Genomic DNA, 27,624 nt, shown 5'->3' with positions numbered 1-27,624 from the left:
AAAAAAAATATTTTTTGACATATTTTTTCTCAAATTTTTAGAAAATTTCGTGATACCTAATGTGATACGATTCTGCTTGGAGAGAGTGCCTCTGATCAGCAGGATGATATCGTTTAACTCCTCCTGGCTCTGGTCCAAATATATTTTCAAACCGTTCACTCCTTTCAGCATAGCCTCCTCGACTTGTTGCGTCCAATATGTCTGACCTACACAAAGGACGGTCTGACCGGGCCATTCGAGGACCCAGGCCGTTCTTTTCTTGATATGATACGCCAGGATCGCTTGGTGCACCATGTGATGGACGCTCTTTCGCATCTCCGCCTCTAACTCGATTAGCCATTTCTCAACTTGTCCTCTGGCAGCAGAGGTGGATATTATTATCAAAATCTCGACCTCCTCGCCTTCCGCGGATCGCATCGCCAGTATCTCCAGGTCCTCGTTGAACTTTAATCGGGCTATACCCTCGAAACACTTTTTCAGATGTGGCTGCACCCTGAAAAATAACATAATAATTTATCTTTATATATATAGTTTTTATATTGTCGAAATCATTAGAATTAAATATCAGATTTAGATAAACTCATTTTATTTACATTAAAATTGCATTGTGTATAGAAAAATTAAAGAGAAGAAATTTTTCTCTCTCTACTATTAAAATTAAAATTTAAATTAAAATTAAAATAGAAATCAAAAAATTGAACATGTAAAATATTTTGTTATATAAAATTTAAATTATTATAGATACGGTTAAGAATAGAAACTAAAAAGTTGTTTGTTAATTTTATAATTATTGCTAAATTGCTACATTTACTATTTATTTATAATTATCAATATATTACCGCGTAGGATCCTTTGTCTCGGAAAGAATTTCCAGTAACTCGTCGTTAGAGAGGAAGAAAAATCTCGGGAAAAATAGTCTCTTCTTCTCTAAATATTCATTTAATCCTTTCTGAATAAGCTCCAATAATGCGTAACTTTTCTTCAGTCGTTCCAGCATTTTATCGATTTCAACAACGACAAGAACATGAGAATCACTGTAAACATTCTTCATGATGTCCCGCCATATCTTGTCGACTTGTGCGAATTTTCTTCCTTCTTCCGGCATCTGTTGTTGGATGTCAGGCGAGGTGAAAATCGGTTCCAGGTACATCCACGTACCTTGTACTTTTAGCCATTGATCCAGGATATCTTCTAGCAAATGCAATGTCTTCTCCCATTTGCTACAATAAAAACGTATTAAATTCAAAAGTGTTAAACTGTTATTATAAATTACAAAAGCTGTTATATTTTTCTTTTTTTATATACTAGAACAACACGCGCTAGGTCCGTGCCATTCTTCAATTTTAAATTTAAAAAAATAATATTTTTTAAAAAATTATATAAAGTTTATTTAGACTCGAATAATATTTTTTTACACAAATCAGCTTATTAAAGCGCAAATTTTAAAATTAAATTTTAGAATAAAAATATGTTACAAGAATTAAAATAATAACGCCGTAAATAATATGTCATAATACTTTAAATTCGAATAATATATTTAACAGATATCAACTGATAACTGTCAAAAAATAGTAATTGAGTTTAAAGAACTATAACATATTGAGTTTAAAGAACTATAACATATTATTTAAAACATTATTATTTAATTTTTGAAACATAATATTTTAAAATTTAATTAGCAAATTGATGTTTTAATCAGCTGATTTCTGTCAAAAAATATTAATAAAGTACCCATTATAAAATATTATTTAAAATGTATTATAATTTTAATTTTTATAACACTATATATATAGGACAATATTTTCTTTACTTTGTAAAAAGCTGAATTTTGCCGTCTTGTCCTCGTATATATATCATTAGAGAAGAATCTTTTATTCTTCTATCATTATATCAGAATAAAAATTCGATAAAAAATTTTTAAAAAATGTGAAATTTATACGTAATATAATTGTGCGCCGTATGGAAATCGCGGCTTAAAAGTTTTAATTTTCAATATTTTAAAACGAGCCAAAAATTAATGAATTATATACTTCAAAAGTACATTATATGCACATTATGATGGTACCATCAGCATACCAGCGTACAAACTTTTTGGTTTAATACACGTAATATAATTGTGCGCCGTATGGGAATCGCGGCTAAAAAGTTTTTATTTTCAATATTTTAAAACGAGCCAAAAATTAATCTTTTATATATTTCAATAGTACATTATATGCACATTATGATGGTACCATCAGCATACCAGCGTACAAACTTTTTGGTATAATACACGTAATATAATTGTGCGCCGTATGGGAATCGCGGCTAAAAAGATTTTATTTTCAATATTTTAAAACGAGCCAAAAATTAATCTTTTATATATTTCAAAAGTACATTATATGCACATTATGATGGTACCATCAGCATACCAGCGTACAAACTTTTTGGTATAATACATGTAATATAATTGTGCGCCGTATGGGAATCGCGGCTTAAAAGTTTAAATTTTCAATATTTTAAAACGAGCCAAAAATTAATCTTTTATATATTTCAACTGTACATTATATGCACATTATGATGGTACCATCAGCATACCAGCGTACAAACTATTTAGTATAATACACGTAATAAAATTGTGCGCCGTATGGGAATCGCGGATAAAAAGTTTTTATTTTCAATATTTTAAAACGAGCCAAAAATTAATATTTTATATATTTCAACTGTACATTATATGCACATTATGATGGTACCATCAGCATACCAGCGTACAAACTTTTTAGTATAATACACGTAATATAATTGTGCGTCGTATGGGAATCGCGGCTAAAAAGATTTTATTTTCAATATTTTAAAACGAGCCAAAAATTAATCTTTTATATATTTCAAAAGTACATTATATGCACATTATGATGGTACCATCAGCATACTAGCGTACAAATTTTTGGTATAATACACGTAATATAATTGTGCGCCGTATGGGAATCGCGGCTAAAAAGTCTTTATTTTCAATATTTTAAAACGAGCCAAAAATTAAAATATTAGAAACCGATACTTTTTTGACGCGGACCCTGTGCGACGCATCCTTATTTTATGTTTATCGTATTAAAAAATTTGTACGCTGGTGTCTGCATGGTACCAAAAGATTCTGTAATCAATGTACTATTAAAATGTATAATCGATGAATTTTTGGCTCGTCTTAAAATATTAGAAATCGATACTTTTTTACCGCTGACCCTATAGGACGCAAACTTATTTTATGTATATCAAGTTAAAAAATTTGTACGCTGGTGTCTGTTTGGTACCAAATGATTCTATAATCAATGTACTATTAAAATGTATAATCGATGAATTTTTGGCTCGTCATAAAATATTAGAAATCGATACTTTTTTGACGCGGACCCTGTGTGACGCATCCTTATTTTAAGTTTATCGTATTAAAAAATTTGTACGCTGGTGCCTGCATGGTACCAAAAGATTCTGTAATCAATGTACTATTAAAATGTATAATCGATGAATTTTTGGCTCGTCTTAAAATATTAGAAATCGATACTTTTTTGACGCGGACCCTGTGCGACGCATCATTATATTATGTTTATCGTATTAAAAAATTTGTACGCTGGTGTCTGCATGGTACCAAAAGATTCTATAATCAATGTACTATTAAAATGTATAATCGATGAATTTTTGGCTCGTTTTAAAATATTAGAAACCGATACTTTTTTACCGCTGACACTGTGCGCGCAACCTTATTTTATGTACATCAAGTTAAAAAATTTGTACGCTGGTGTCTGTTTGGTACCAAATGATTCTATAATCAATGTACTATTAAAATGCATAAGCGATGAATTTTTGGCTCGTCTTAAAATATTAGAAATCGATACTTTTTTGACGCGGACCCTGTGTGACGCATCCTTATTTTAAATTTATCGTATTAAAAAATTTGTACGCTGGTGTCTGCATGGTACCAAAAGATTCTGTAATAAATGTACTATCAAAATGTATAATCGATGAATTTTTGGCTCGTCTTAAAATATTAGAAATCGAAAATTTTTGACGCGGACCCTGTGCGACGCATTTTTATTTTATGTTTATCATATTAAAAAATTTGTACGCTGGTGTCTACATGGTACCAAAAGATTCTGTAATCAATGTACTATTAAAATGTATAATCGATGAATTTTTGGCTCGTCTTAAAATAATAGAAATCGATACTTTTTTACCGCTGACCCTATGGAACGCAACCTTATTTTATGTATATCGTATTAAAAAATTTGTACGCTGGTGTCTGCATGGTACCAAAAGATTCTGTAATCAATGTACTATTCAAATGTATAATCGATGAATTTTTGGCTCGTCTTAAAATATTAGAAATCGATAATTTTTTGACGCGGACCCTGTGCGACGCATACTTATATTATGTTTATCGTATTAAAAAATTTGTACGCTGGTGTCTGCATGGTACCAAAAGATTCTGTAATCAATGTACTATTAAAATGTATAATCGATGAATTTTTGGCTCGTCTTAAAATATTAGAAACCGATACTTATTTACCGCTGACCCTATGCGCGCAACCATATTTTATGTATATCAAGTTAAAAAATTTGTACGCTGGTGTCTGCTTGGTACCAAATAATTCTGTAATCAATGTACTATTAAAATGTATAATCGATGAATTTTTGGCTCGTCTTAAAATATTAGAAATCGATATTTTTTTGACGCGGACCCTGTGTGACGCATCTTTATTTTAAGTTTATCGTATTGAAAAATTTGTACGCTGGTGTCTGCATGGTACCAAAAGATTCTGTAATAAATGTACTATTAAAATGTATAATCGATGAATTTTTGGCTCGTCTTAAAATATTAGAAACCGATACTTTTTTACCGCTGACCCTGTGCGCGCAACCTTATTTTATGTATATCAAGTTAAAAAATTTGTACGCTGGGGTCTGTTTGGTACCAAATGATTCTATAATCAATGTACTATTAAAATGTATAATCGATGAATTTTTGGCCTGTCTTAAAATATTAGAAATCGATACTTTTTTGACGCGGACCCTGTGTGACGCATACTTATTTTAAATTTATCGTATTAAAAAATTTGTACGCTGGTGTCTGCATGGTACCAAAAGATTCTGTAATAAATGTACTATTAAAATGTATAATCGATGAATTTTTGGCTCGTCTTAAAATATTAGAAATCGAAACTTTTTTGACGCGGACCCTGTGCGACGCATTATTATTTTATGTTTATCATATTAAAAAATTTGTACGCTGGTGTCTACATGGTACCAAAAGATTCTGTAATCAATGTACTAATAAAATGTATAATCGATGAATTTTTGGCTCGTCTTAAAATAATAGAAATCGATACTTTTTTACCGCTGACCCTATGGGACGCAACCTTATTTTATGTATATCGTATTAAAAAATTTGTACGCTGGTGTCTGCATGGTACCAAAAGATTCTGTAATAAATGTACTATTAAAATGTATAATCGATGAATTTTTGGCTCGTCTTAAAATATTAGAAATCGATACTTTTTTACCGCTGATCCTATGCGACGCAACATTATTGTATGTATATCAAGTTAAAAAATTTGTACGCTGGTGTCTGTTTGGTAACAAATGATTCTATAATCAATGTACTATTAAAATGTATAATCGATGAATTTTTGGCTCGTCTAAAAATATTAGAAACCGATACTTTTTTACCGCTGACCCTGTGCGCGCAACCTTATTTTATGTATATCAAGTTAAAAAATTTGTACGCTGGTGTCTGTTTGGTACCAAAAGATTCTGTAATAAATGTACTATTAAAATGTATAATCGATGAATTTTTGGCTCGTCTTGAAATATTAGAAATCGATACTTTTTTGACGCGGACCCTGTGTGACGCATCCTTATATTAAGTTTATCGTATTGAAAAAAATGTACGCTGGTGTCTGCATGGTACCAAAAGATTCTGTAATAAATGTACTATTAAAATGTATAATCGATGAATTTTTGGCTCGTCTTAAAATATTAGAAATCGATACTTTTTTACCGCTGATCCTATGCGACGCAACATTATTGTATGTATATCAAGTTAAAAAATTTGTACGCTGGTGTCTGTTTGGTAACAAATGATTCTATAATCAATGTACTATTAAAATGTATAATCGATGAATTTTTGGCTCGTCTTAAAATATTAGAAATTAAAACTTTTTTGACGCGGACCCTGTGCGACGCATCCTTATTTTATGTTTATCGTATTAAAAAATTTGTACGCTGGTGTCTGCATGGTACCAAAAGATTCTGTAATAAATGTACTATTAAAATGTATAATCGATGAATTTTTGGCTCGTCTTAAAATATTAGAAATCGATACTTTTTTGACGCGGACCCTGTGCGACGCATCCTTACATTATGTTTATCGTATTAAAAAATTTGTACGCTGGTGTCTGCATGGTACCAAAAGATTCTATAATCAATGTACTATTAAAATGTATAATCGATGAATTTTTGGCTCGTCTTAAAATATTAGAAACCGATACTTTTTTACCGCTGACCCTGTGCGCGCAACCTTATTTTATGTACATCAAGTTAAAAAATTTGTACGCTGGTGTCTGTTTGGTACCAAATGATTCTATAATCAATGTACTATTAAAATGCATAAGCGATGAATTTTTGGCTCGTCTTAAAATATTAGAAATCGATACTTTTTTGACGCGGACCCTGTGTGACGCATCCTTATTTTAAATTTATCGTATTAAAAAATTTGTACGCTGGTGTCTGCATGGTACCAAAAGATTCTGTAATAAATGTACTATTAAAATGTATAATCGATGAATTTTTGGCTCGTCTTAAAATATTAGAAATTGAAACTTTTTTGACGCGGACCCTGTGCGACGCATCCTTATATTATGTTTTTCGTATTAAACAATTTGTACGCTGGTGTCTGCATGGTACCAAAAGATTCTGTAATCAATGTACTATTAAAATGTATAATCGATGAATTTTTGGCTCGTCTTAAAATATTAGAAACCGATACTTTTTTACCGCTGGCCCTATGCGCGCAACTTTATTTTATGTATATCAAGTTAAAAAATTTGTACGCTGGTGTCTGTTTGGTACCAAAAGATTCTGTAATAAATGTACTATTCAAATGTATAATCGATGAATTTTTGGCTCGTCTTAAAATATTAGAAATCGATCCTTTTTTGACGCGGAACCTGAATGACGCATCCTTATTTTAAGTTTATCGTATTGAAAAATATGTACGCTGGTGTCTGCATGTTACCAAAAGATTCTGTAATAAATGTACTATTAAAATGTATAATCGATGAATTTTTGGCTCGTCTTAAAATATTAGAAATCGATACTTTTTTACCGCTGATCCTATGCGACGCAACATTATTGTATGTATATCAAGTTAAAAAATTTGTACGCTGGTGTCTGTTTGGTAACAAATGATTCTATAATCAATGTACTATTAAAATGTATAATCGATGAATTTTTGGCTCGTCTTAAAATATTAGAAATTGAAACTTTTTTGACGCGGACCCTGTGTGACGCATCCTTATTTTAAGTTTATCGTATTGAAAAATATGTACGCTGGTGTCTGCATGGTACCAAAAGATTCTGTAATAAATGTACTATTAAAATGTATAATCGATGAATTTTTGGCTCGTCTTAAAATATTAGAAATCGATACTTTTTTACCGCTGATCCTATGCGACGCAACATTATTGTATGTATATCAAGTTAAAAAATTTGTACGCTGGTGTCTGTTTGGTAACAAATGATTCTATAATCAATGTACTATTAAAATGTATAATCGATGAATTTTTGGCTCGTCTTAAAATATTAGAAATTGAAACTTTTTTGACGCGGACCCTGTGCGACGCATCCTTATTTTATGTTTATCGTATTAAAATATTTGTACGCTGGTGTCTGCATGGTACCAAATGATTCTATAATCAATGTACTATTAAAATGTATAATCGATGAATTTTTGGCTCGTCTTAAAATATTAGAAATCGATACTTTTTTGACGCGGACTCTGTGTGACGCATACTTATTTTAAGTTTATCGTATTAAAAAATTTGTACGCTGGTGCCTGCATGGTACCAAAAGATTCTGTAATCAATGTACTATTAAAATGTATAATCGATGAATTTTTGGCTCGTCTTAAAATATTAGAAATCGATACTTTTTTGACGCGGACCCTGTGCGACGCATCATTATATTATGTTTATCGTATTAAAAAATTTGTACGCTGGTGTCTGCATGGTACCAAAAGATTCTGTAATCAATGTACTATTCAAATGTATAATCGATGAATTTTTGGCTCGTCTTAAAATATTAGAAACCGATACTTTTTTACCGCTGACCCTGTGCGCGCAACCTTATTTTATGTATATCAAGTTAAAAAATTTGTACGCTGGTGTCTGTTTGGTAACAAATGATTCTATAATCAATGTACTATTAAAATGTATAATCGATGAATTTTTGGCTCGTCTTAAAATATTAGAAATTGAAACTTTTTTGACGCGGACCCTGTGCGACGCATCCTTATTTTAAGTTTATCGTATTAAAAAATTTGTACGCTGGTGTCTGCATGGTACCAAAAGATTCTGTAATAAATGTACTATTAAAATGTATAATCGATGAATTTTTGGCTCGTCTTAAAATATTAGAAATCGATACTTTTTTGACGCGGACCCTGTGTGACGCATCCTTATTTTATGTACATCAAGTTAAAAAATTTGTACGCTGGTGTCTGTTTGGTACCAAATGATTCTATAATCAATGTACTATTAAAATGCATAAGCGATGAATTTTTGGCTCGTCTTAAAATATTAGAAATCGATACTTTTTTGACGCGGACCCTGTGTGACGCATCCTTATTTTAAATTTATCGTATTAAAAAATTTGTACGCTGGTGTCTGCATGGTACCAAAAGATTCTGTAATAAATGTACTATTAAAATGTATAATCGATGAATTTTTGGCTCGTCTTAAAATATTAGAAATCGAAACTTTTTTGACGCGGACCCTGTGCGACGCATTTTTATTTTATGTTTATCATATTAAAAAATTTGTACGCTGGTGTCTACATGGTACCAAAAGATTCTGTAATCAATGTACTATTAAAATGTATAATCGATGAATTTTTGGCTCGTCTTAAAATAATAGAAATCGATACTTTTTTACCGCTGACCCTATGAAACGCAACCTTATTTTATGTATATCGTATTAAAAAATTTGTACGCTGGTGTCTGCATGGTACCAAAAGATTCTGTAATCAATGTACTATTCAAATGTATAATCGATGAATTTTTGGCTCGTCTTAAAATATTAGAAACCGATACTTTTTTACCGCTGACCCTGTGCGCGCAACCTTATTTTATGTATATCAAGTTAAAAAATTTGTACGCTGGTGTCTGTTTGGTACCAAATGATTCTATAATCAATGTACTATTAAAATGTATAATCGATGAATTTTTGGCTCGTCTTAAAATATTAGAAACCGATACTTTTTTACCGCTGACCCTGTGCGCGCAACCTTATTTTATGTATATCAAGTTAAAAAATTTGTACGCTGGTGTCTGTTTGGTACCAAATGATTCTATAATCAATGTACTATTAAAATGTATAATCGATGAATTTTTGGCTCGTCTTAAAATATTAGAAATTGAAACTTTTTTGACGCGGACCCTGTGCGACGCATCCTTATATTATGTTTATCGTATTAAACAATTTGTACGCTGGTGTCTGCATGGTACCAAAAGATTCTGTAATCAATGTACTATTAAAATGTATAATCGATGAATTTTTGGCTCGTCTTAAAATATTAGAAACCGATACTTTTTTACCGCTGACCCTATGCGCGCAACATTATTTTATGTATATCAAGTTAAAAAATTTGTACGCTGGTGTCTGTTTGGTACCAAAAGATTCTGTAATAAATGTACTATTAAAATGTATTATCGATGAATTTTTGGCTCGTCTTAAAATATTAGAAATCGATACTTTTTTACCGCTGATCCTATGCGATGCAACATTATTGTATGTATATCAAGTTAAAAAATTTGTACGCTGGTGTCTGTTTGGTAACAAATGATTCTATAATCAATGTACTATTAAAATGTATAATCGATGAATTTTTGGCTCGTCTTAAAATATTAGAAACCGATACTTTTTTACCGCTGACCCTATGCGCGCAACTTTATTTTATGTATATCAAGTTAAAAAATTTGTACGCTGGTGTCTGTTTGGTACCAAAAGATTCTGTAATAAATGTACTATTAAAATGTATAATCGATGAATTTTTGGCTCGTCTTAAAATATTAGAAATCGATACTTTTTTGACGCGGACCCTGTGTGACGCATCCTTATTTTAAATTTATCGTATTAAAAAATTTGTACGCTGGTGTCTGCATGGTACCAAAAGATTCTGTAATAAATGTACTATTAAAATGTATAATCGATGAATTTGTGGCTCGTCTTAAAATATTAGAAATCGAAACTTTTTTGATGCGGACCCTGTGCGACGCATTTTTATTTTATGTTTATCATATTAAAAAATTTGTACGCTGGTGTCTACATGGTACCAAAAGATTCTGTAATCAATGTACTATTAAAATGTATAATCGATGAAGTTTTGGCTCGTCTTAAAATAATAGAAATCGATACTTTTTTACCGCTGACCCTATGGAACGCAACCTTATTTTATGTATATCGTATTAAAAAATTTGTACGCTGGTGTCTGCATGGTACCAAAAGATTCTGTAATCAATGTACTATTCAAATGTATAATCGATGAATTTTTGGCTCGTCTTAAAATATTAGAAATCGATAATTTTTTGACGCGGACCCTGTGTGACGCATCCTTATTTTAAGTTTATCGTATTAAAAAATTTGTACGCTGGTGCCTGCATGGTACCAAAAGATTCTGTAATCAATGTACTATTAAAATGTATAATCGATGAATTTTTGGCTCGTCTTAAAATATTAGAAATCGATACTTTTTTGACGCGGAGCCTGTGCGACGCATCATTATATTATGTTTATCGTATTAAAAAATTTGTACGCTGGTGTCTGCATGGTACCAAAAGATTCTATAATCAATGTACTATTAAAATGTATAATCGATGAATTTTTGGCTCGTCTTAAAATATTAGAAACCGATACTTTTTTACCGCTGACCCTGTGCGCGCAACCTTATTTTATGTACATCAAGTTAAAAAATTTGTACGCTGGTGTCTGTTTGGTACCAAATGATTCTATAATCAATGTACTATTAAAATGTATAATCGATGAATTTTTGGCTCGTCTTAAAATATTAGAAACCGATACTTTTTTACCGCTGACCCTGTGCGCGCAACCTTATTTTATGTATATCAAGTTAAAAAATTTGTACGCTGGTGTCTGTTTGGTACCAAATGATTCTATAATCAATGTACTATTAAAATGTATAATCGATGAATTTTTGGCTCGTCTTAAAATATTAGAAATTGAAACTTTTTTGACGCGGACCCTGTGCGACGCATCCTTATATTATGTTTATCGTATTAAACAATTTGTACGCTGGTGTCTGCATGGTACCAAAAGATTCTGTAATCAATGTACTATTAAAATGTATAATCGATGAATTTTTGGCTCGTCTTAAAATATTAGAAACCGATACTTTTTTACCGCTGACCCTATGCGCGCAACTTTATTTTATGTATATCAAGTTAAAAAATTTGTACGCTGGTGTCTGTTTGGTACCAAAAGATTCTGTAATAAATGTACTATTAAAATGTATAATCGATGAATTTTTGGCTCGTCTTAAAATATTAGAAATCTATACTTTTTTGACGCGGACCCTGAATGACGCATCCTTATTTTAAGTTTATCGTATTGAAAAATATGTACGCTGGTGTCTGCATGGTACCAAAAGATTCTGTAATAAATGTACTATTAAAATGTATAATCGATGAATTTTTGGCTCGTCTTGAAATATTAGAAATCGATACTTTTTTGACGCGGACCCTGTGTGACGCATCCTTATTTTAAGTTTATCGTATTGAAAAATATGTACGCTGGTGTCTGCATGGTACCAAAAGATTCTGTAATAAATGTACTATTAAAATGTATAATCGATGAATTTTTGGCTCGTCTTAAAATATTAGAAATCGATACTTTTTTACCGCTGATCCTATGCGACGCAACATTATTGTATGTATATCAAGTTAAAAAATTTGTACGCTGGTGTCTGTTTGGTAACAAATGATTCTATAATCAATGTACTATTAAAATGTATAATCGATGAATTTTTGGCTCGTCTTAAAATATTAGAAATTGAAACTTTTTTGACGCGGACCCTGTGCGACGCATCCTTATTTTATGTTTATCGTATTAAAATACTTGTACGCTGGTGTCTGCATGGTACCAAATGATTCTATAATCAATGTACTATTAAAATGTATAATCGATGAATTTTTGGCTCGTCTTAAAATATTAGAAATCGATACTTTTTTGACGCGGACCCTGTGTGACGCATCTTTATTTTAAGTTTATCGTATTAAAAAATTTGTACGCTGGTGTCTGCATGGTACCAAAAGATTCTGTAATAAATGTACTATTAAAATGTATAATCGATGAATTTTTGGCTCGTCTTAAAATATTAGAAATCGATACTTTTTTGACGCGGACCCTGTGCGACGCATCCTTACATTATGTTTATCGTATTAAAAAATTTGTACGCTGGTGTCTGCATGGTACCAAAAGATTCTATAATCAATGTACTATTAAAATGTATAATCGATGAATTTTTGGCTCGTCTTAAAATATTAGAAACCGATACTTTTTTACCGCTGACCCTGTGCGCGCAACCTTATTTTATGTATATCAAGTTAAAAAATTTGTACGCTGGTGTCTGTTTGGTACCAAATGATTCTATAATCAATGTACTATTAAAATGTATAATCGATGAATTTTTGGCTCGTCTTAAAATATTAGAAATCGATACTTTTTTGACGCGGACCCTGTGTGACGCATCTTTATTTTAAGGTTATCGTATTAAAAAATTTGTACGCTGGTGTCTGCATGGTACCAAAAGATTCTGTAATAAATGTACTACTAAAATGTATAATCGATGAATTTTTGGCTCGTCTTAAAATATTAGAAATCGATACTTTTTTGACGCGGACCCTGTGTGACGCATCTTTATTTTAAGTTTATCGTATTAAAAAATTTGTACGCTGGTGTCTGCATGGTACCAAAAGATTCTGTAATAAATGTACTATTAAAATGTATAATCGATGAATTTTTGGCTCGTCTTAAAATATTAGAAATCGATACTTTTTTGACGCGGACCCTTTGCGACGCATCCTTATATTATGTTTATCGTATTAAAAAATTTGTACGCTGGTGTCTGCATGGTACCAAAAGATTCTGTAATAAATGTATTATTAAAATGTATAATCGATGAATTTTTGGCTCGTCTTAAAATATTAGAATTCGATACTTTTTTGACGCGGACCCTGTGTGACGCATCCTTATTTTAAGTTTATCGTATTGAAAAATATGTACGCTGGTGTCTGCATGGTACCAAAAGATTCTGTAATAAATGTACTATTAAAATGTATAATCGATGAATTTTTGGCTCGTCTTAAAATATTAGAAATCGATACTTTTTTACCGCTGATCCTATGCGACGCAACATTATTGTATGTATATCAAGTTAAAAAATTTGTACGCTGGTGTCTGTTTGGTAACAAATGATTCTATAATCAATGTACTATTAAAATGTATAATCGATGAATTTTTGGCTCGTCTAAAAATATTAGAAACCGATACTTTTTTACCGCTGACCCTGTGCGCGCAACCTTATTTTATGTATATCAAGTTAAAAAATTTGTACGCTGGTGTCTGTTTGGTACCAAAAGATTCTGTAATAAATGTACTATTAAAATGTATAATCGATGAATTTTTGGCTCGTCTTGAAATATTAGAAATCGATACTTTTTTGACGCGGACCCTGTGTGACGCATCTTTATTTTAAGTTTATCGTATTAAAAAATTTGTACGCTGGTGTCTGCATGGTACCAAAAGATTCTGTAATAAATGTACTATTAAAATGTATAATCGATGAATTTTTGGCTCGTCTTAAAATATTAGAATTCGATACTTTTTTGACGCGGACTCTGTGCGACGCATCCTTATATTATGTTTATCGTATTAAAAAATTTGTACGCTGGTGTCTGCATGGTACCAAAAGATTCTATAATCAATGTACTATTAAAATGTATAATCGATGAATTTTTGGTTCGTCTAAAAATATTAGAAACCGATACTTTTTTACCGCTGACCCTGTGCGCGCAACCTTATTTTATGTATATCAAGTTAAAAAATTTGTACGCTGGTGTCTGTTTGGTACCAAAAGATTCTGTAATAAATGTACTATTAAAATGTATAATCGATGAATTTTTGGCTCGTCTTGAAATATTAGAAATCGATACTTTTTTGACGCGGACCCTGTGTGACGCATCTTTATTTTAAGTTTATTGTATTAAAAAATTTGTACGCTGGTGTCTGCATGGTACCAAAAGATTCTGTAATAAATGTACTATTAAAATGTATAATCGATGAATTTTTGGCTCGTCTTAAAATATTAGAAATCGTTACTTTTTTGACGCGGACCCTGTGCGACGCATACTTACATTATGTTTATTGTATTAAAAAATTTGTACGCTGGTGCCTGCATGGTACCAAAAGATTCTGTAATCAATGTACTATTAAAATGTATAATCGATGAATTTTTGGCTCGTCTTAAAATATTAGAAATCGATACTTTTTTGACGCGGACCCTGTGCGACGCATCATTATATTATGTTTATCGTATTAAAAAATTTGTACGCTGGTGTCTGCATGGTACCAAAAGATTCTATAATCAATGTACTATTAAAATGTATAATCGATGAATTTTTGGCTCGTCTTAAAATATTAGAAACCGATACTTTTTTACCGCTGCTCCTGTGTGCGCAACCTTATTTTATGTACATCAAGTTAAAAAATTTGTACGCTGGTGTCTGTTTGGTACCAAATGATTCTATAATCAATGTACTATTAAAATGCATAAGCGATGAATTTTTGGCTCGTCTTAAAATATTAGAAATCGATACTTTTTTGACGCGGACCCTGTGTGACGCATCATTATTTTAAATTTATCGTATTAAAAAATTTGTACGCTGGTGTCTGCATGGTACCAAAAGATTCTGTAATAAATGTACTATTAAAATGTATAATCGATGAATTTTTGGCTCGTCTTAAAATATTAGAAATCGAAACTTTTTTGACGCGGACCCTGTGCGACGCATTTTTATTTTATGTTTATCATATTATAAAATTTGTACGCTGATGTCTACATGGTACCAAAAGATTCTGTAATCAATGTACTATTAAAATGTATAATCGATGAATTTTTGGCTCGTCTTAAAATAATAGAAATCGATACTTTTTTACCGCTGACCCTATGGAACGCAACCTTATTTTATGTATATCGTATTAAAAAATTTGTACGCTGGTGTCTGCATGGTACCAAAAGATTCTGTAATCAATGTACTATTCAAATGTATATTCGATGAATTTTTGGCTCGTCTTAAAATATTAGAAACCGATACTTTTTTACCGCTGACCCTGTGCGCGCAACCTTATTTTATGTATATCAAGTTAAAAAATTTGTACGCTGGTGTCTGTTTGGTACCAAATGATTCTATAATCAATGTACTATTAAAATGTATAATCGATGAATTTTTGGCTCGTCTTAAAATATTAGAAATTGAAACTTTTTGACGCGGACCCTGTGCGACGCATCCTTATATTATGTTTATCGTATTAAACAATTTGTACGCTGGTGTCTGCATGGTACCAAAAGATTCTGTAATCAATGTACTATTAAAATGTATAATCGATGAATTTTTGGCTCGTCTTAAAATATTAGAAACCGATACTTTTTTACCGCTGACCCTATGCGCGCAACTTTATTTTATGTATATCAAGTTAAAAAATTTGTACGCTGGTGTCTGTTTGGTACCAAAAGATTCTGTAATAAATGTACTATTAAAATGTATAATCGATGAATTTTTGGCTCGTCTTAAAATATTAGAAATCGATACTTTTTTGACGCGGAACCTGAATGACGCATCCTTATTTTAAGTTTATCGTATTGAAAAATATGTACGCTGGTGTCTGCATGGTACCAAAAGATTCTGTAATAAATGTACTATTAAAATGTATAATCGATGAATTTTTGGCTCGTCTTAAAATATTAGAAATCGATACTTTTTTACCGCTGATCCTATGCGACGCAACATTATTGTATGTATATCAAGTTAAAAAATTTGTACGCTGGTGTCTGTTTGGTAACAAATGATTCTGTAATCAATGTACTATTAAAATGTATAATCGATGAATTTTTGGCTCGTCTTAAAATATTAGAAATCGATACTTTTTTGACGCGGACCCTGTGCGACGCATCATTATATTATGTTTATCGTATTAAAAAATTTGTACGCTGGTGTCTGCATGGTACCAAAAGATTCTGTAATCAATGTACTATTCAAATGTATAATCGATGAATTTTTGGCTCGTCTTAAAATATTAGAAACCGATACTTTTTTACCGCTGACCCTGTGCGCGCAACCTTATTTTATGTATATCAAGTTAAAAAATTTGTACGCTGGTGTCTGTTTGGTACCAAATGATTCTATAATCAATGTACTATTAAAATGTATAATCGATGAATTTTTGGCTCGTATTAAATTATTAGAAATCGATACTTTTTTGACGCGGACCCTGAATGACGCATCCTTATTTTAAGTTTATTGTATTGAAAAATATGTACGCTGGTGTCTGCATGGTACCAAAAGATTCTGTAATAAATGTACTATTAAAATGTATAATCGATGAATTTTTGGCTCGTCTTAAAATATTAGAAATCGATACTTTTTTGACGCGGACCCTGTGTGACGCATCTTTATTTTAAGTTTATCGTATTAAAAAATTTGTACGCTGGTGTCTGCATGGTACCAAAAGATTCTGTAATAAATGTACTATTAAAATGTATAATCGATGAATTTTTGGCTCGTCTTAAAATATTAGAATTCGATACTTTTTTGACGCGGACTCTGTGCGACGCATCCTTATATTATGTTTATCGTATTAAAAAATTTGTACGCTGGTGTCTGCATGTTACCAAAAGATTCTATAATCAATGTACTATTAAAATGTATAATCGATGAATTTTTGGTTCGTCTAAAAATATTAGAAACCGATACTTTTTTACCGCTGACCCTGTGCGCGCAACCTTATTTTATGTATATCAAGTTAAAAAATTTGTACGCTGGTGTCTGTTTGGTACCAAAAGATTCTGTAATAAATGTACTATTAAAATGTATAATCGATGAATTTTTGGCTCGTTTTGAAATATTAGAAATCGATACTTTTTTGACGCGGACACTGTGTGACGCATCCTTATTTTAAGTTTATCGTATTGAAAAATATGTACGCTGGTGTCTGCATGGTACCAAAAGATTCTGTAATAAATGTACTATTAAAATGTATAATCGATGAATTTTTGGCTCGTCTTAAAATATTAGAAATCGATACTTTTTTACCGCTGATCCTATGCGACGCAACATTATTGTATGTATATCAAGTTAAAAAATTTGTACGCTGGTGTCTGTTTGGTAACAAATGATTCTATAATCAATGTACTATTAAAATGTATAATCGATGAATTTTTGGCTCGTTTTGAAATATTAGAAATCGATACTTTTTTGACGCGGACCCTGTGTGACGCATCCTTATTTTAAGTTTATCGTATTGAAAAATATGTACGCTGGTGTCTGCATGGTACCAAAAGATTCTGTAATAAATGTACTATTAAAATGTATAATCGATGAATTTTTGGCTCGTCTTAAAATATTAGAAATCGATACTTTTTTACCGCTGATCCTATGCGACGCAACATTATTGTATGTATATCAAGTTAAAAAATTTGTACGCTGGTGTCTGTTTGGTAACAAATGATTCTATAATCAATGTACTATTAAAATGTATAATCGATGAATTTTTGGCTCGTCTTAAAATATTAGAAATTGAAACTTTTTTGACGCGGACCCTGTGCGACGCATCCTTAATTTATGTTTATCGTATTAAAATATTTGTACGCTGGTGTCTGCATGGTACCAAATGATTCTATAATCAATGTACTATTAAAATGTATAATCGATGAATTTTTGGCTCGTCTTAAAATATTAGAAATCGATACTTTTTTGACGCGGACCCTGTGTGACGCATCTTTATTTTAAGTTTATCGTATTAAAAAATTTGTACGCTGGTGTCTGCATGGTACCAAAAGATTCTGTAATAAATGTACTATTAAAATGTATAATCGATGAATTTTTGGCTCGTCTTAAAATATTAGAAATCGATACTTTTTTGACGCGGACCCTGTGCGACGCATCCTTACATTATGTTTATTGTATTAAAAAATTTGTACGCTGGTGTCTGCATGGTACCAAAAGATTCTATAATCAATGTACTATTAAAATGTATAATCGATGAATTTTTGGCTCGTCTTAAAATATTAGAAACCGATACTTTTTTACCGCTGACCCTGTGCGCGCAACCTTATTTTATGTATATCAAGTTAAAAAATTTGTACGCTGGTGTCTGCTTGGTACCAAATAATTCTGTAATCAATGTACTATTAAAATGTATAATCGATGAATTTTTGGCTCGTCTTAAAATATTAGAAATCGATACTTTTTTGACGCGGACCCTGTGCGACGCATTATTATTTTATGTTTATCATATTAAAAAATTTGTACGCTGGAGTCTACATGGTACCAAAAGATTCTGTAATCAATGTACTAATAAAATGTATAATCGATGAATTTTTGGCTCGTCTTAAAATAATAGAAATCGATACTTTTTTACCGCTGACCCTATGGGACGCAACCTTATTTTATGTATATCGTATTAAAAAATTTGTACGCTGGTGTCTGCATGGTACCAAAAGATTCTGTAATAAATGTACTATTAAAATGTATAATCGATGAATTTTTGGCTCGTCTTAAAATATTAGAAATCGAAACTTTTTTGACGCGGACCCTGTGCGACGCATTTTTATTTTATGTTTACCATATTAAAAAATTTGTACGCTGGTGTCTGCATGGTACCAAAAGATTCTGTAATAAATGTACTATTAAAATGTATAATCGATGAATTTTTGGCTCGTCTTCAAATATTAGAATTCGATACTTTTTTGACGCGGACCCTGTGTGACGCATCCTTATTTTAAATTTATCGTATTAAAAAATTTGTACGCTGGTGTCTGCATGGTACCAAAAGATTCTGTAATAAATGTACTATTAAAATGTATAATCGATGAATTTTTGGCTCGTCTTAAAATATTAGAAATTGAAACTTTTTTGACGCGGACCCTGTGCGACGCATCCTTATATTATGTTTTTCGTATTAAACAATTTGTACGCTGGTGTCTGCATGGTACCAAAAGATTCTGTAATCAATGTACTATTAAAATGTATAATCGATGAATTTTTGGCTCGTCTTAAAATATTAGAAACCGATACTTTTTTACCGCTGGCCCTATGCGCGCAACTTTATTTTATGTATATCAAGTTAAAAAATTTGTACGCTGGTGTCTGTTTGGTACCAAAAGATTCTGTAATAAATGTACTATTCAAATGTATAATCGATGAATTTTTGGCTCGTCTTAAAATATTAGAAATCGATCCTTTTTTGACGCGGAACCTGAATGACGCATCCTTATTTTAAGTTTATCGTATTGAAAAATATGTACGCTGGTGTCTGCATGTTACCAAAAGATTCTGTAATAAATGTACTATTAAAATGTATAATCGATGAATTTTTGGCTCGTCTTAAAATATTAGAAATCGATACTTTTTTACCGCTGATCCTATGCGACGCAACATTATTGTATGTATATCAAGTTAAAAAATTTGTACGCTGGTGTCTGTTTGGTAACAAATGATTCTATAATCAATGTACTATTAAAATGTATAATCGATGAATTTTTGGCTCTTAAAATATTAGAAATTGAAACTTTTTTGACGCGGACCCTGTGTGACGCATCCTTATTTTAAGTTTATCGTATTGAAAAATATGTACGCTGGTGTCTGCATGGTACCAAAAGATTCTGTAATAAATGTACTATTAAAATGTATAATCGATGAATTTTTGGCTCGTCTTAAAATATTAGAAATCGATACTTTTTTACCGCTGATCCTATGCGACGCAACATTATTGTATGTATATCAAGTTAAAAAATTTGTACGCTGGTGTCTGTTTGGTAACAAATGATTCTATAATCAATGTACTATTAAAATGTATAATCGATGAATTTTTGGCTCGTCTTAAAATATTAGAAATTGAAACTTTTTTGACGCGGACCCTGTGCGACGCATCCTTATTTTATGTTTATCGTATTAAAATATTTGTACGCTGGTGTCTGCATGGTACCAAATGATTCTATAATCAATGTACTATTAAAATGTATAATCGATGAATTTTTGGCTCGTCTTAAAATATTAGAAATCGATACTTTTTTGACGCGGACTCTGTGTGACGCATACTTATTTTAAGTTTATCGTATTAAAAAATTTGTACGCTGGTGCCTGCATGGTACCAAAAGATTCTGTAATCAATGTACTATTAAAATGTATAATCGATGAATTTTTGGCTCGTCTTAAAATATTAGAAATCGATACTTTTTTGACGCGGACCCTGTGCGACGCATCATTATATTATGTTTATCGTATTAAAAAATTTGTACGCTGGTGTCTGCATGGTACCAAAAGATTCTGTAATCAATGTACTATTCAAATGTATAATCGATGAATTTTTGGCTCGTCTTAAAATATTAGAAACCGATACTTTTTTACCGCTGACCCTGTGCGCGCAACCTTATTTTATGTATATCAAGTTAAAAAATTTGTACGCTGGTGTCTGTTTGGTAACAAATGATTCTATAATCAATGTACTATTAAAATGTATAATCGATGAATTTTTGGCTCGTCTTAAAATATTAGAAATTGAAACTTTTTTGACGCGGACCCTGTGCGACGCATCCTTATTTTAAGTTTATCGTATTAAAAAATTTGTACGCTGGTGTCTGCATGGTACCAAAAGATTCTGTAATAAATGTACTATTAAAATGTATAATCGATGAATTTTTGGCTCGTCTTAAAATATTAGAAATCGATACTTTTTTGACGCGGACCCTGTGTGACGCATCCTTATTTTATGTACATCAAGTTAAAAAATTTGTACGCTGGTGTCTGTTTGGTACCAAATGATTCTATAATCAATGTACTATTAAAATGCATAAGCGATGAATTTTTGGCTCGTCTTAAAATATTAGAAATCGATACTTTTTTGACGCGGACCCTGTGTGACGCATCCTTATTTTATGTATATCAAGTTAAAAAATTTGTACGCTGGTGTCTGTTTGGTACCAAATGATTCTATAATCAATGTACTATTAAAATGTATAATCGATGAATTTTTGGCTCGTCTTAAAATATTAGAAATTGAAACTTTTTTGACGCGGAACCTGTGCGACGCATCCTTATATTATGTTTATCGTATTAAACAATTTGTACGCTGGTGTCTGCATGGTACCAAAAGATTCTGTAATCAATGTACTATTAAAATGTATAATCGATGAATTTTTGGCTCGTCTTAAAATATTAGAAACCGATACTTTTTTACCGCTGACCCTATGCGCGCAACATTATTTTATGTATATCAAGTTAAAAAATTTGTACGCTGGTGTCTGTTTGGTACCAAAAGATTCTGTAATAAATGTACTATTAAAATGTATTATCGATGAATTTTTGGCTCGTCTTAAAATATTAGAAATCGATACTTTTTTACCGCTGATCCTATGCGATGCAACATTATTGTATGTATATCAAGTTAAAAAATTTGTACGCTGGTGTCTGTTTGGTAACAAATGATTCTATAATCAATGTACTATTAAAATGTATAATCGATGAATTTTTGGCTCGTCTTAAAATATTAGAAACCGATACTTTTTTACCGCTGACCCTATGCGCGCAACTTTATTTTATGTATATCAAGTTAAAAAATTTGTACGCTGGTGTCTGTTTGGTACCAAAAGATTCTGTAATAAATGTACTATTAAAATGTATAATCGATGAATTTTTGGCTCGTCTTAAAATATTAGAAATCGATACTTTTTTGACGCGGACCCTGTGTGACGCATCCTTATTTTAAATTTATCGTATTAAAAAATTTGTACGCTGGTGTCTGCATGGTACCAAAAGATTCTGTAATAAATGTACTATTAAAATGTATAATCGATGAATTTGTGGCTCGTCTTAAAATATTAGAAATCGAAACTTTTTTTATGCGGACCCTGTGCGACGCATTTTTATTTTATGTTTATCATATTAAAAAATTTGTACGCTGGTGTCTACATGGTACCAAAAGATTCTGTAATCAATGTACTATTAAAATGTATAATCGATGAATTTTTGGCTCGTCTTAAAATAATAGAAATCGATACTTTTTTACCGCTGACCCTATGGAACGCAACCTTATTTTATGTATATCGTATTAAAAAATTTGTACGCTGGTGTCTGCATGGTACCAAAAGATTCTGTAATCAATGTACTATTCAAATGTATAATCGATGAATTTTTGGCTCGTCTTAAAATATTAGAAATCGATAATTTTTTGACGCGGACCCTGTGTGACGCATCCTTATTTTAAGTTTATCGTATTAAAAAATTTGTACGCTGGTGCCTGCATGGTACCAAAAGATTCTGTAATCAATGTACTATTAAAATGTATAATCGATGAATTTTTGGCTCGTCTTAAAATATTAGAAATCGATACTTTTTTGACGCGGAGCCTGTGCGACGCATCATTATATTATGTTTATCGTATTAAAAAATTTGTACGCTGGTGTCTGCATGGTACCAAAAGATTCTATAATCAATGTACTATTAAAATGTATAATCGATGAATTTTTGGCTCGTCTTAAAATATTAGAAACCGATACTTTTTTACCGCTGACCCTGTGCGCGCAACCTTATTTTATGTACATCAAGTTAAAAAATTTGTACGCTGGTGTCTGTTTGGTACCAAATGATTCTATAATCAATGTACTATTAAAATGTATAATCGATGAATTTTTGGCTCGTCTTAAAATATTAGAAACCGATACTTTTTTACCGCTGACCCTGTGCGCGCAACCTTATTTTATGTATATCAAGTTAAAAAATTTGTACGCTGGTGTCTGTTTGGTACCAAATGATTCTATAATCAATGTACTATTAAAATGTATAATCGATGAATTTTTGGCTCGTCTTAAAATATTAGAAATTGAAACTTTTTTGACGCGGACCCTGTGCGACGCATCCTTATATTATGTTTATCGTATTAAACAATTTGTACGCTGGTGTCTGCATGGTACCAAAAGATTCTGTAATCAATGTACTATTAAAATGTATAATCGATGAATTTTTGGCTCGTCTTAAAATATTAGAAACCGATACTTTTTTACCGCTGACCCTATGCGCGCAACTTTATTTTATGTATATCAAGTTAAAAAATTTGTACGCTGGTGTCTGTTTGGTACCAAAAGATTCTGTAATAAATGTACTATTAAAATGTATAATCGATGAATTTTTGGCTCGTCTTAAAATATTAGAAATCTATACTTTTTTGACGCGGACCCTGAATGACGCATCCTTATTTTAAGTTTATCGTATTGAAAAATATGTACGCTGGTGTCTGCATGGTACCAAAAGATTCTGTAATAAATGTACTATTAAAATGTATAATCGATGATTTTTTGGCTCGTCTTAAAATATTAGAAATCGATACTTTTTTACCGCTGATCCTATGCGACGCAACATTATTGTATGTATATCAAGTTAAAAAATTTGTACGCTGGTGTCTGTTTGGTAACAAATGATTCTATAATCAATGTACTATTAAAATGTATAATCGATGAATTTTTGGCTCGTCTTGAAATATTAGAAATTGAAACTTTTTTGACGCGGACCCTGTGCGACGCATCCTTATTTTATGTTTATCGTATTAAAATATTTGTACGCTGGTGTCTGCATGGTACCAAAAGATTCTGTAATCAATGTACTATTCAAATGTATAATCGATGAATTTTTGGCTCGTCTTAAAATATTAGAAACCGATACTTTTTTACCGCTGACCCTGTGCGCGCAACCTTATTTTATGTATATCAAGTTAAAAAATTTGTACGCTGGTGTCTGTTTGGTAACAAATGATTCTATAATCAATGTACTATTAAAATGTATAATCGATGAATTTTTGGCTCGTCTTAAAATATTAGAAATTGAAACTTTTTTGACGCGGACCCTGTGCGACGCATCCTTATTTTAAGTTTATCGTATTAAAAAATTTGTACGCTGGTGTCTGCATGGTACCAAAAGATTCTGTAATAAATGTACTATTAAAATGTATAATCGATGAATTTTTGGCTCGTCTTAAAATATTAGAAATCGATACTTTTTTGACGCGGACCCTGTGTGACGCATCCTTATTTTATGTACATCAAGTTAAAAAATTTGTACGCTGGTGTCTGTTTGGTACCAAATGATTCTATAATCAATGTACTATTAAAATGCATAAGCGATGAATTTTTGGCTCGTCTTAAAATATTAGAAATCGATACTTTTTTGACGCGGACCCTGTGTGACGCATCCTTATTTTAAATTTATCGTATTAAAAAATTTGTACGCTGGTGTCTGCATGGTACCAAAAGATTCTGTAATAAATGTACTATTAAAATGTATAATCGATGAATTTTTGGCTCGTCTTAAAATATTAGAAATCGAAACTTTTTTGACGCGGACCCTGTGCGACGCATTTTTATTTTATGTTTATCATATTAAAAAATTTGTACGCTGGTGTCTACATGGTACCAAAAGATTCTGTAATCAATGTACTATTAAAATGTATAATCGATGAATTTTTGGCTCGTCTTAAAATAATAGAAATCGATACTTTTTTACCGCTGACCCTATGAAACGCAACCTTATTTTATGTATATCGTATTAAAAAATTTGTACGCTGGTGTCTGCATGGTACCAAAAGATTCTGTAATCAATGTACTATTCAAATGTATAATCGATGAATTTTTGGCTCGTCTTAAAATATTAGAAACCGATACTTTTTTACCGCTGACCCTGTGCGCGCAACCTTATTTTATGTATATCAAGTTAAAAAATTTGTACGCTGGTGTCTGTTTGGTACCAAATGATTCTATAATCAATGTACTATTAAAATGTATAATCGATGAATTTTTGGCTCGTCTTAAAATATTAGAAACCGATACTTTTTTACCGCTGACCCTGTGCGCGCAACCTTATTTTATGTATATCAAGTTAAAAAATTTGTACGCTGGTGTCTGTTTGGTACCAAATGATTCTATAATCAATGTACTATTAAAATGTATAATCGATGAATTTTTGGCTCGTCTTAAAATATTAGAAATTGAAACTTTTTTGACGCGGACCCTGTGCGACGCATCCTTATATTATGTTTATCGTATTAAACAATTTGTACGCTGGTGTCTGCATGGTACCAAAAGATTCTGTAATCAATGTACTATTAAAATGTATAATCGATGAATTTTTGGCTCGTCTTAAAATATTAGAAACCGATACTTTTTTACCGCTGACCCTATGCGCGCAACATTATTTTATGTATATCAAGTTAAAAAATTTGTACGCTGGTGTCTGTTTGGTACCAAAAGATTCTGTAATAAATGTACTATTAAAATGTATTATCGATGAATTTTTGGCTCGTCTTAAAATATTAGAAATCGATACTTTTTTACCGCTGATCCTATGCGATGCAACATTATTGTATGTATATCAAGTTAAAAAATTTGTACGCTGGTGTCTGTTTGGTAACAAATGATTCTATAATCAATGTACTATTAAAATGTATAATCGATGAATTTTTGGCTCGTCTTAAAATATTAGAAACCGATACTTTTTTACCGCTGACCCTATGCGCGCAACTTTATTTTATGTATATCAAGTTAAAAAATTTGTACGCTGGTGTCTGTTTGGTACCAAAAGATTCTGTAATAAATGTACTATTAAAATGTATAATCGATGAATTTTTGGCTCGTCTTAAAATATTAGAAATCGATACTTTTTTGACGCGGACCCTGTGCGACGCATCCTTATTTTATGTTTATCGTATTAAAATACTTGTACGCTGGTGTCTGCATGGTACCAAATGATTCTATAATCAATGTACTATTAAAATGTATAATCGATGAATTTTTGGCTCGTCTTAAAATATTAGAAATCGATACTTTTTTGACGCGGACCCTGTGTGACGCATCTTTATTTTAAGTTTATCGTATTAAAAAATTTGTACGCTGGTGTCTGCATGGTACCAAAAGATTCTGTAATAAATGTACTATTAAAATGTATAATCGATGAATTTTTGGCTCGTCTTAAAATATTAGAAATCGATACTTTTTTGACGCGGACCCTGTGCGACGCATCCTTACATTATGTTTATCGTATTAAAAAATTTGTACGCTGGTGTCTGCATGGTACCAAAAGATTCTATAATCAATGTACTATTAAAATGTATAATCGATGAATTTTTGGCTCGTCTTAAAATATTAGAAACCGATACTTTTTTACCGCTGACCCTGTGCGCGCAACCTTATTTTATGTATATCAAGTTAAAAAATTTGTACGCTGGTGTCTGTTTGGTACCAAATGATTCTATAATCAATGTACTATTAAAATGTATAATCGATGAATTTTTGGCTCGTCTTAAAATATTAGAAATCGATACTTTTTTGACGCGGACCCTGTGTGACGCATCTTTATTTTAAGGTTATCGTATTAAAAAATTTGTACGCTGGTGTCTGCATGGTACCAAAAGATTCTGTAATAAATGTACTACTAAAATGTATAATCGATGAATTTTTGGCTCGTCTTAAAATATTAGAAATCGATACTTTTTTGACGCGGACCCTGTGTGACGCATCTTTATTTTAAGTTTATCGTATTAAAAAATTTGTACGCTGGTGTCTGCATGGTACCAAAAGATTCTGTAATAAATGTACTATTAAAATGTATAATCGATGAATTTTTGGCTCGTCTTAAAATATTAGAAATCGATACTTTTTTGACGCGGACCCTGTGCGACGCATCCTTATATTATGTTTATCGTATTAAAAAATTTGTACGCTGGTGTCTGCATGGTACCAAAAGATTCTGTAATAAATGTATTATTAAAATGTATAATCGATGAATTTTTGGCTCGTCTTAAAATATTAGAATTCGATACTTTTTTGACGCGGACCCTGTGTGACGCATCCTTATTTTAAGTTTATCGTATTGAAAAATATGTACGCTGGTGTCTGCATGGTACCAAAAGATTCTGTAATAAATGTACTATTAAAATGTATAATCGATGAATTTTTGGCTCGTCTTAAAATATTAGAAATCGATACTTTTTTACCGCTGATCCTATGCGACGCAACATTATTGTATGTATATCAAGTTAAAAAATTTGTACG

The 27,624-nt window shown here is 31.4% G+C and overlaps 1 protein-coding gene across 1 annotated transcript in view; it reads right to left on the bottom strand.

The window, feature by feature from the left end:
* The window catches only part of Dhc36c (Dynein heavy chain at 36C), a 62,179-nt gene that overhangs the window by 17,245 nt on the left and 17,310 nt on the right, over window positions 1-27,624 (bottom strand). Inside the window, 2 exon segments of the mRNA XM_083054240.1 lie at window positions 57-493; window positions 840-1,220. Coding sequence (XP_082910366.1) covers window positions 57-493; window positions 840-1,220 — 818 coding nt within the window.

The sequence above is a fragment of the Prenolepis imparis genome, unplaced genomic scaffold (genome assembly GCF_030444845.1).
Source record: "Prenolepis imparis isolate NDT839.2.m4 unplaced genomic scaffold, iyPreImpa1.0 SCAF_14, whole genome shotgun sequence".
NCBI lineage: Eukaryota > Metazoa > Arthropoda > Insecta > Hymenoptera > Formicidae > Prenolepis > Prenolepis imparis.
Note: the sequence above shows the minus strand (reverse complement) of the source record. Positions and strands in the feature narration are given on the sequence as shown.